The 12,115-nt window shown below is 33.9% G+C and overlaps 1 protein-coding gene across 14 annotated transcripts in view; it reads left to right on the forward strand.

Annotated features, from left to right (window-relative positions):
• The window catches only part of LOC106061590 (uncharacterized), a 51,454-nt gene extending 39,600 nt beyond the window's left edge, over positions 1–11,854 (forward strand). For 12 of the 14 annotated variants that reach the window (XM_056039937.1, XM_056039933.1, XM_056039938.1 and 9 more), the window contains 5 exons: positions 2,110–2,227; positions 2,601–2,699; positions 3,256–3,357; positions 4,883–4,948; positions 5,696–11,854. In XM_056039937.1, coding sequence (XP_055895912.1) covers positions 2,110–2,227; positions 2,601–2,699; positions 3,256–3,357; positions 4,883–4,948; positions 5,696–6,579 — 1,269 coding nt within the window. In that variant the 3' untranslated portion in view covers positions 6,580–11,854. Of the gene's footprint in view, positions 1–2,109; positions 2,228–2,600; positions 2,700–3,255; positions 4,025–4,882; positions 4,949–5,498; positions 5,562–5,695 lie in introns of those variants that run through there. The other 2 variants (XR_008779623.1, XR_008779622.1) reach the window with 2 other exon arrangements.
• The last annotated feature ends 261 nt before the right edge of the window (positions 11,855–12,115 follow it).

Below are 12,115 nucleotides of genomic sequence, written 5' to 3' on the forward strand. Positions count from 1 at the left end.
TATTTTGCAATACTGTATTGCTCATAAAAAGTATGACAATCATACCAATGAAATGTGTATTCAAGTATTCATGATTCCGTTGTACTTCACAGATAACATTGTTACCTAAGAGAACACTAATATTTAACACTTGATGACCTGTAAGAATGTCTTAAAGATTGACACTTGCTGGTAGTCTCGACTTGTCGTCTATTACTAAAATAACATTATAGAACACTAAATACTTTGTTCACAAGGCATATAAGTAGACTCCGAAGTGTTCACATTTCCGACGAGCAAAATAATTTAATAAAAGATTACAAAGAGAGAAGCGGCCCCCATTTGAGTCGGATCCTTGTTGGATCCGCCTATTCGCAAGGAATATTCAAGACTTCATTTTGTTTTGATTGTTAAAAGTAATAATGTTTCGAAGATTCATTTGGCATTGTAATTTTTTTCTTGTAAAATGTTTGACATGTTTCGAATAGTCCTTCAAAGTTTAAGATAATTTACTTCCTAGTCCGAACCTCCCGTTGGACTACGGCGGGTGGCAGTTTATGAACTCTGGACCGTCGAGATTATCACTCCAGCGCGCTAACCACACGACCAGGCATTGCTGTTAACTTAATAACAAACTAATAGCCTATTATTAATAAAGAGATATATTACAAATTACGACATGACAACTACCGGATATGTACAATATGTCAGATGAGCGATTTTATAAAATGTTTTGGTATTGATTTGTAAATTTAAAAAAAACAGGTATCGATCTTGAACTTCGGCGACGTCTGCTCCATGTCCCAGCGCAGTTACTAACAGACTTATTCGCATTTTCATTTAAATGAATTTAGAATGAGGATGTAGATCTACCTAAATTGTGGATTCAGCACTATAAAGATTTATATCTACTAAGTCTATATCTAAAATATAAATTTGAAATAATGTAGAGGTAATCTACATAAGATTTATGGTTAAAAAATGCCTAGATAATCTATCAATAGACTGATTTTAATATAAAATTTCAAAATAGTAAATAAGTTTTACTATTTTATAACATTTCACTATTGATCTAGACTCTAGACATTTGGATATAAAAAAATTTAAGTCAAGAAATTAAAATTAAAGATCTTGATCTAGTCTATATGATTCTAAACTAGACCTAGAAATTCTAGATCTAGAATATACAATGATTTAAATGTAAATATAAATATAAATCTAGTTTAATATATATATATATATATATATATATATATATATATATATATATATATATATATATATATATATATAAAAGGATTAAAGCCGAATTTTGTGTGCGTTTTGTCTGTCAGTTTGTCTGTCCGTCATGTGAATAAAAAAAAGACTAAAAGCTATTGAATATCTGACTAACCTTTAATTTCCGTTCCGAAACATCGCAATAGTTTTAAGTTACTATAATATATTGTTCTGGATGTGAAAACATTGAAGGTTAAATTCGATTTTTAATAGCTTTTACAATTGTTGTTTTTTAGCTAAACGGGATGAACAGACTGACCAACAGACAAAACGCACACAAATAAGCGTCTTTTAGCCTTATGGGGACAGTAAACAAAAAATAAATAAAATTTCCTTAATTAAAATTTCAGTGGGAGCTAGTTTAGTACCATGTCTTGTCGCTACTTGTCACGCTATTGCATAAAAAGTCCATTTTAAAAAGTGTGCCTTATATTTACATAAATTGTGCATTCTTTGTCCTATATAAAAAAAAAAAAAACATGAATGTTTTCTTTCAATTGTAGAAGCTAGTTGACTAGAAAAAACTCCTTTAAACTAATATTTTTATTTGTTGTGAACATTCTTTGTACATTTTATAAATATATTTGCTTAAATAATTTTATAAACTAAACGGTTTACTCTTAGAAAAAAAAAAATAGCCGTTGCAAGCCGCATCGCATGGTAAAATAATATTTTTATTTCTCTTCTAGTTTTTGTTTTCTGAATGTGACAGACGGACATTTTGCACAAACCTAATAGCGGCTTTTCCCCTCACGGGGGTCGCTAAAAAATTTTTCAAAACTATTTTTTCGCGATCAACATTTGTGCCAATAAAATGTTTACAATGTTTATGATATTCATAATTATATCAAGATGAAGAAAAAAGGTGAACTGTGGGTGGAAGAGAAAGAAAGTCTGAGCTACACAGAAGTAAAACAATTTCTAAGTGAGAAGACTGAAGAAATATACGGAGATTTGCTCTTTAAAGCAAGTAAGTGAATAAGGAACATCTGATGTTATTCACATAATTAAATGAATAGAGAAATACGATGATATTCAAACAAGTAAATGAATAAAGAAAATACAATGTTTTCCATTTATGGTGTGAGTAGAGAACATACCATGTTATGCTATTACTTAAATATAATAAAATGTTATTACGCCGTGGTGTGTTGGTAGAGTCAGTTTTTGTAAGTTCTTATTATATTAATTTATTATAATAATGATAATGCATTATTTTTGTAATGATAAGATCATCAAATTATTGTGACTTTTTGAGATGCTTACATATTTGCATTTAATGATGTTAGAGCGAAAAATTGTTATTTTGAAATTAATTTATTTAGATTGGCCCTCTATTTCAGACAAAACATTGGCAAAATTAAGAGATTTGAATTTAAACTCTAAACAGGTAGAAGACGTTGATCAAATTATTGTTTTGAAAGAAGCATCTTCATCTAAAGGTACAGTATGAGAACATTCGGAGAGGCCTGTTAGATCACGACTAAGGGAGGACGGGGTAGACAACTCTATTACAATTGATAAGATTGATAAGAAGTGGGGAATGTCTAAAGATAATAATAATTCAAAATAAATAACAGCTAAAGCGGTCCCCTGGCTTAAGCGGAATGAATGTACCAAGGAATTTCAAATAATTTTAATGCAAAAAAAGGTAATCTGCTTTTTTTTTAACGTCACCGGTTTTCCGTCAGCTGCCCGATGTCCAGTATTGGGGGTAAAAAAGAAACGCCTAAAGAAGTTTATACATTTCCTAATATTTGTTTAGATGCCATGTTAGAAATGTAATTGGGAAAAAAATGAACATTAATTTAAAAAAAAAGTCTATTGAAACAAATATTTTGTTGTTGTTTCGCCACTCTATTAAAAAAGGGAAGGGCTGAGTTTTGTTATGATTTGTTTCAAAAGGAAGGATGGGCAGAAAAGGTTATTTTTGGCCTTACGAATAATTCAATTTTAGAATAGTTAACTTAAAATAGCGTTGTGTCTTTTTTCTTTCAGATTGTTCAATTGATGAACTAACAGGACTAAACCCAACATCTGTAAGACCTGATAACGTCCATCAAGCTATTACTTTTAATGACACAGACTCTCTTTGTGAAGGTGCAGTAACAAACAAAATCTGGGCAAATATATAGCTTGAGAAGAAACCCTCCTAAGCAAAACATACAATTGTGAATGCTTTAATTGTTTATAGTTCAGTGGTGTCCAACCTTTTTCAGCCTGAAATTGTTTATAGTTCAGTGGTGTCCAACCTTTTTCAGCCTGAAATTGTTTATAGTTCAGTGGTGTCCAACTTTTTTCAACCTGAAATTGTTTATAGTTCAGTGGTGTCCAACCTTTTTCAGCCTGACATTGTTTATAGTTCAGTGGTGTCCAACCTTTTTCAGCCTGAAATTGTTTATAGTTCAGTGGTGTCCAACCTTTTTCAGCCTAAAGGGGGGGGAGAATTTCAATTTAGAGCATGAGCCACTACACTTAAAAAAATAATAGTCTATTTCCACGGAATCATTCCACATACAGCCTAATTATGTACTGGACAGAATTAACCATATGCCGGATTTGACTTGCAGACCGTAGCTTGGACGTCGCTTGTTTTATTTAATATATTTTTAACGGTCAAGTAGGAAATGTTGTTAATGCAGTCTCTTTGTGTCTCTGTTTAGTTAGCAAATTTCAGCATCTCAAGAAACCAAAAGCACTTTCTTTTAAATTATTTTGTAACCCAATACCTACAGATGGTATTTTCTAAAAGTATTTTGTAACCCAATACCTACAGATGGTATTTAAAAAAATTATTTTGTAACCCAATACCTACGGATGGTATTTTAAAAAAAATATTTTGTAACCCAATACCTACGGATGGTATTTAAAAAAAATTATTACTTCTTAGTTCACATTGGAACATTCGTTATAAATTTTATTGGCTTTGTAAAACAATGTTTATGGATGTAAAATGACTATTTCAATTGCAGTTTAAGTCATTAGCCATTGACTTTTAGAACAACAACAAATGAAATAGTCTTTTGTTTTGCAGGTTTTGTATTTGAAGCGTGAACTGAGCGAGATCTCTTTAATGTGTGCAATGAACAAGATCTGAGACATCAACGTTTTTAATTTCAATATATAAAAAAAGTTAATAAAAAAAAATACTTTTTAGCATTTATGTTTTGCAGATAATTGTTTTTATAACTTATTTGTTTTGTCGATGAGGCATTTTATTTTCCCGACTTCGTTATTATCGAGTAGTAACACACACAGAAATTCATTCAAATTTATATTTAGTCCCGTTTGTCTGTTGTGGCTGAACGTTTAAACGCCTGGCTTCTGAATCTAGGTTTGAATCTCTGTGAAGACTGGGATTTTGAATTTCGGGATTTTTACGGTGCCCATAACTTCACTCAACCCTAATGGTTACATGAAATTAGTTTTGTGAAAGTAAACCCGGTTGGTCGTTGTACTGGCCGTTTGCCAAAAAAAAAAAATCCCAGATCGCCCAGTAGATCGCAAGGCCACACACATCAACAAAAACACCGAGCACATAAAACAACATCTACATTCATTACAAAGTTTTGAAATCTATACTCTACATAACAAAATAATTATCTTATCATGCTTGATATTCCAGAGTTTCATTGCCACGCAACAAGTCAATCAGATGTCCAGTGTGATTACAACTGTCTTCATATTATAGGTAATCTACCCTTTGTGCTTTGGCCTTTTAAAAAAGCTATAATTGATACGATTTTCAAAAATTGTTTTCACAATGATAAGATGTACATCACTATTTGACAGAGTAGCATGAACCGTTTGGTTACATGCGAAGGGGACTCAAGTCTGGACACTGCCTCGAGCGGAGTTGTCTTTGCTGACCGCCTAAAAGCAGCAAGAAAATCCTTTCCCCCCTCCTCCCACTGATCAACAAAATATAATTGACCAGAAAGTACTGAGTGTATAGGCGTAGGGAGGGGCAAGGGGGTGCATCATATTCCGGGCTCCCCTAGAAAAGGCAAAACAAAAATAAATAAATCTAGAAAAATAAAAATAAAATACTTAAAAAAACAACAACAAAGCTTATAATTAAGTGTAGTTGTATCAAATAGTTTGGATCAGTCATGTGATTAAATTTGTTATAGACCTAGACAACCAATAATAAATTTCCTAGCACTCAGATACTAATTTGTCAAAAAATCTAGACCTAATCAGTAGAGTTAGTCTGACCCCACATTCACTCTACCCCATAGGTCAAGCTGTCATAAGACCAGTCCAAAGTTCACCCACAGTCCTCTTTCACAAAAAAAAACAGTAAGAAAAGGCCTTTGTCTTATTTTTTCTAAGGTTTTTAAATTTAATTGTGCACATTTTATTGCAATTCTTCAGTCCAATGCCATATTAACTCACTCCTAATACATTGTGTCTAATACAGTTTCTAAATCAACAGGTCAACATGAACAACAAATATCAGATGCTGGGAAAACGGATCATCGCAAATACTTGAAGGAATGCTCTCGGAATCCAGGTCACACAAAATTTATCCCAGTCAATGCATTTGGCTTATATCATCTGCCTGAAGGTCACCGTGACAAGGATCTGTATGACCTAATTAAGGCCGCGGCTGACCTGACAGTGAAAGTGAGTGTCACTATGACCAGCCCACATAGACCAGAGTTTTTGCCAAACACAGAAATTCCATATTTTTTATACAACAAGAGAGGAGGTCAACATCTGAGAACAGGGACTGGCTTTATCAACGAAATTAGACGAAATACTATGGGATCATGCCCATGTAATACATGCAAACAGACAAGCCAAAAAAACAAAGTTTGTTGCAACATTACAATATGGACAGCTACTAACTTAGTTTTTGATGATATTGAGGCCAACAATATGTTGTTAACATTGTTTTATGATGACCAAGATGGTTTAGAGATAGAACTAAAAGTTATTGCCATCGAGTCCTCTCATGACGTCAGCAGAGATATATGTTGGATTCAATTCAATACTTGTGGTGAAATTATTGTTGAAAGACTCCAGAGAGCGATTACACTTTTCGACGATGCCTGTACGAAAGTAAACAAAAAATATACTCAATCGAAAAAGATGGACAAGTTAATGTTTATAATCTCACATCCTCATGGCTGTTACAAGCAGGTCAGTATTGGTCACTGGAATGACAAGTTGAAAATGGGTAGTGGCTTTAAGTTGACCCACACAGCAGGTACATGCCAAGGAAGTGCTGGAGCTAGGGTCCACTGTGTGGAGAATGACGACTACTGGGTTTACTGTGGACGTTCAAAATCTGGACTTCAGTATAGCTGTTGCTAATAGTACCTTGCCAACTTTGAGAAGAAAGTGTGTACATACAAATGCCGTTTCCTTGTGTTTGTTGTTGCTGCATAACTTTACGCTAGTTCAAGTCTGTCTGACTACATCGGGGCCTCAAGTTGAAATGGGGCTTCCACATTTGAACATATATAAAAATCGAGAATAAAAGAAATAGCCATATTTTAGATTAGAAAAATGGGTAGTTGAGCTTACATTTTCAAGCAATTTATATATTTCATCATACATTAGACATATTTTTTTATTTAGAAATGTTATGTTAGGTGACCGGTCATTTCATCTCCGGTCACTTCCTCCCCAGTCACTTCATACCCTGTCATTTCTACCTTGGTCAAATCATCCCCGGTCACTTCATCCCCGGTCATTTCATCCCCAATTAAATATGTTTTCTTATTCGTTGTTTAACTGTTTTGTTAAGGCTTTGACTTTAATCCCGCATTTCATCTAATATATAATTATTATTATGTACTAGCATGGGCGTAGCCAGGGGGGGGGTTTTGGGGTTCAAACCCCCCCCGAAATGAAATCCCCCCCCCGCAGGGGGGGGTGACGGAATTAAGTGACTGATTTTCGCTTTCATTTTGTTTATTTTAGGTGAGATTTTAATACTAAATCATCACTTACCACAGCACAGCCGAGGCAGCTTTGAGTTAAAAACCCTCTACCAGGGGGTTTTGAGTTTAAATTCCCCTACCAGGGGGTTTTGAGATTTTAAAAACCCCTATCAGGGGTTTTGAGATACAAATCCCTCTACCAGGGGGCTTTGAGTTTAAAACCCCCTACAGGGGGTTTTGAATTTTAAACCCCCTACCAGAGGCTTTTGCAGTTAAATCCCCCTCTTCTATAAAACAAAACAAAAAATGCAAACAACAATCCCCAAATTCCAACAGCACAGTTGAGGAAGATTTTGATTTTAAAACCCCATCCAAAATTTACGATAACCCCATCTTCAATATAAAAAAAGTAAATTACACACTCAAAATTCTATGAGCGTAGCCAAAGGGGTTTTGAGTTTAACCCCCCTCCCCTTCCAGTTGGGGTTTGAAGCTAAAAGTACCTCTTCAATATAAAAAAAAAGCAAATTACACACTATAAAATCTATGAGCGTAGCCAAAGGGGTTTTGAGTTTAAATCCCCCTCCTCCAGATGGCTTTTTCTTTAAAGTTTAAAACCCCTCCAGATGGTTTTGAGTTTAAAATTCCCCTACAGAGCGTTTAGAGTTGAAAACCTCACTCTTCAATATTATTTTAAAGCAAACTACAGTCACCAAATTCTATGATCGTAGCTAAATGGGGTTTTGAATTAAAAACAAAACAAAAAAAAAAACCCAGAGATTTTTTAGTTTAAAACCCCTCAACAGATGATTTGACGAAAAAACTTTCTTTTTCGATATAAAATCTAAAGCGAAATACAGGCATGTAATTCCAAGAGCGTAGTTAAGAAAGGTTACAAATTTCTACCAGTGGCTTGGGCTCCATTAATTAAGTGTGATTAGTCTTCTGCATAAACTGAAAATCATTAAATCTGTCTCAACAAAGATGGCTAAGACAGATTTTAGGAGTCAGTCATAGAGATCGGGTCTAAATCAAAGAAATCATATGCCGAATTGGGAGTCGAATCGCATGAGGTTTTGCGGGACATGTTTTCCCACATAATGAATTACGCAAAATAAGAGTTGCGGAAACAGCTTGCCGGAAGTCAGTAAGAATAGCACATTAGGTTTTTGAAATAAAACTTTTTAATAGCAAGATAATGCACTGTAGATACCTCAGAATATGCATTTTGTTGGCTTTCAATACCTGAAATAGTGCTCGGCGGCGGGGCTTCGCCCCGCGCTGGGGGAGCTCTGCGAACTCCCCCAGACCTCCTTGCTATCAAGGGCTGGGAGTCTACAATAAACAATAAACGTCTTCCGAAAGGGTCAGAATGTAATAAAGATTAATTATGTACACACACACATATATTTATTTTCGCGGGGGGGGGGGGGGGGGGTAGGTCGGGGGGAAGCCCGCCCCCCCCAAAACCCTCCCCGAAAAAAAATCCTGGCTACGCCCATGTTATGTAGAATGCTTTTTAATATTTTTAGACATGTTATTAATGCGTTTATAGTGCTTCTCCTTCCACTTTATATTCTTAATGATCAATCTTACATTGTAAATATGGGTGTTTACTTATCTATAGCGTTTCTATTGGGGGGGGGGGGTGAACTTTTATAATATTACCCAGCGTATAACGTAATGATCAAATGTCAAGGTGTGTTGAAAGAAGTGGAAATCTTTTAAGAGATGAGAACGATAAGAATATACTATGACCATGCTGCTGATAACTCCTGACGAACATCTTTTTTATTTTTTTTTATATTTTTCAATCTCTCTTTCTTGAAAATTATTAGCCTTGAAATACGGTTTTATTTCTTCTTATAAAGGCTGACTTCACATATCCTTAGGATATGATCTCGCCTATACAAGTTTTACTTTAATTCCTTTTAAACATTACAGTTACATTACATTGTTCAGCAATACGAATCGAAGGATCGTCTTCAGTACTTACAATCAAAAGTTTATTTATCTTATTGATGTAGATTTATAGATGAACGAAGAAACACTTTTTCACATTACCTCTATATTTATACATGTTCAATTTTTATAGTTTTTAATGACATTTAATTTATTCTTATCTAATGTATTACACTTTTTGTCATGTAAATAAAATTGAATATGTTAAATATTGCTTATTTCATGATTTTTACAATCACTATTTGTTAGATAACATAATCAGATGATGAAAAGAACATGGGATGAAATGGCCAGGGGATGAAATGACCAGATGATGAAAATAACAGTAGATAAAATGTCCAGGGGATGAAATTACCAGGGGAAGAAATGACCAGGGGATGAAATGACCAGGGGATAAAATACCGGGATTAAGTGACCGGAAATGAAATGACCGTGAACCTTATTTTAAGTGCATTTACGTTGAACTTAATTATTGTAGGGGCCTCCATTTATTAACTTCCGGCACTCCCACAACTATTATTCTGCTCACATTTTCTGTTACGCTGTCCTCCTTTAAGATCACCAAAAAATATCGTTTTTGGCATGCGGTCGTCTCCCATGCGGGATACGTAACCCGACACACACCCTAACACACGAAATGTACTAAATCAATTAGAAATGTAGATCCAGAGTCGGTCGCAAATAATTTCATTGTAATGATACGAGCTCTTTTAGTTTTGAGGATTTACACATTTAAATTTATTCTTGAATCACAGTAAAGACAAGTCTAACTTTGTAGTAGTTTCAGAGTTTATTAGTACAAGTACATTTCCACAACACACTTAGTTATTAAGTCGCAGTCTCTCTTTGAATTCTATCACTCTCACTACAGATTCTAAATTTCAAAGTAAAAATCTTCGTTTAGATATTAATGTGCAATAAATAGTGTAACATTTATTAATAACACATACATATTTATACATATTCCTAAGGGCACTGACAGACTCATCTATCTCCAATTGTCTCACTTACCGAGGAGAAAGTAAAAAATACGAAACATTAACCTGTTATTATTTACTTTGTCAGAAACAACAAAGGTATTTTCAGGCTCGAAACCTCAGAAACTAAATTTACTACAAAATGATTATTTTTCTCAATAACGTAAACATAATGTTTTAAAACCGACTTACTCAAATTGGCATTTTTTTAAAATGGCACATGTTCACACTGCACATATGAATTATTTAGCTTATAAAACACTTCAGTCAAGAACAATGTATTTCCCTTGTTCGAGATACTAAACAAAGTAATTAATTACCAATAGTTAATTAGCTAATTTTTATTTATTGATTCTTGCGTTGTCAGATAAAAGAAATAATTGTACAAAATTGCAATTTAATCCGAGATTGCGTGTGTTTCGGAGAAATAGGTTGTACAAACTTTTTTACCTGACAGACAGGAGTGAGTTGATATAAGCTTTGTAAAAATAGTAACGACATGAATTGGAACTTGTGGCTATAGCCTTCTCATGCCGACATACTAACCACTCTGCTAGTGAAGTTCTTATGAAAATAGGACGTTTTATAGTTTTCTATTGTTTGTAGCAAACAAACTTTAAGCGACGACCTATAAATGGGACTAATTCAGCTTATAACACATAGTACAATCTATTTCACTTGATCAAGATACCATTCAAAATTCATTACTAATGGTAATTACTAATAGTTACTAATTACTAATAGTTACTAATTACTTATAGTTACTAATTACTTATAGTTACTAATTACTAATAGTTACTAATTACTAATAGTTATTAATTACTAGTAGTAATTGTTCTTCAAATTTCATCTTGATCCGAAATGGGAAGACGGAGAAACATAGTGTAAAAACTTTTTACCAGACAGACAGACAAAGTGAACTGATATAAGTTGTGAAAATGCTAAATATTTCCGTAGTCGTACCGTGGGAGTCGAAGCACGAAGTCCCAGCGCATAGAGAATTATCAGTGATGTGTAACCCAAGGTTAGGCAGTCTTTTATTTCAGCCTTCTCAATACACTCCAAAGCCACATCCTTTCTTTTTGTCATAGAAATTCATTTTATTTCCTGCTTTACCTGGCGCTTTTACAACTTTCTCTGCCTCTCAAGTGATATAATTTCAAGGCCATTGCATATTTGAAAAAAAATATTGAGCAATTTTTTTGTATAAAGTATTAACTTAGTTCTATGTAAACAAGTGGTTATATTATATTATAAACATGGATTTAAAGTAAAAAAAAACAACAAAAAACAAAAAAAAACAACAACAAGAGATGTCTCATTCCTTAATTGTTCATCCCCTTTCAGACCTTGCGATGTATGAGACAGATGGTGAACGTCCTCAGTTTCTTTGTCCAACGTTTATAGAATAGAACAAGGTGTCATGCGGACAGAACAACGACAAACCGCCCTTACGTTGCCCGGCTCAATTCAGGTACACATTAGAGGTCGGAGGACACAGGAGCGCCATAAAAGTCACGAAATTTAAAATCCCAGTCTTCGCCAAGATTTGAATTAATAACCCCAGGTTTAGAAGTCAAGCGCTTAACCGATCAGCCATGCATCATGTGTATTTTTGTAGCCAAAGACTCGGGATAAGCTTTAGCAGTATGTGTGAACCTCTACTATACAATTTCTCAGAGTTTGAATAGGATAATATCCTATATAATACAAATGTAATGCGTTGGAACAAAATTAAAATATTGATAGAATTTAAAAATATAATCCAAGACAGAAACTCATCTCCCTTGTTTCGTGACTTAATGTTGCAAATCATTTAGAATTTGTTCAACCTTTTTCTCAAAGTAATAAAAACTCTCAATGCTACTTAAAACAATAGCACAAAAGTTGTCGGTATGATTATAGTCAATGTACACTTTTATTGTACAAAGCTTATATCAACTCTGTCTGTTTGTCTTGCAAGATATTTGGCACGTTTTTTTTTTTTACACTTGCTATTATCGGATCGAAATAAAACTCAATTTT

The sequence above is a fragment of the Biomphalaria glabrata genome, chromosome 9, assembly GCF_947242115.1.
Source record: "Biomphalaria glabrata chromosome 9, xgBioGlab47.1, whole genome shotgun sequence".
NCBI lineage: Eukaryota > Metazoa > Mollusca > Gastropoda > Planorbidae > Biomphalaria > Biomphalaria glabrata.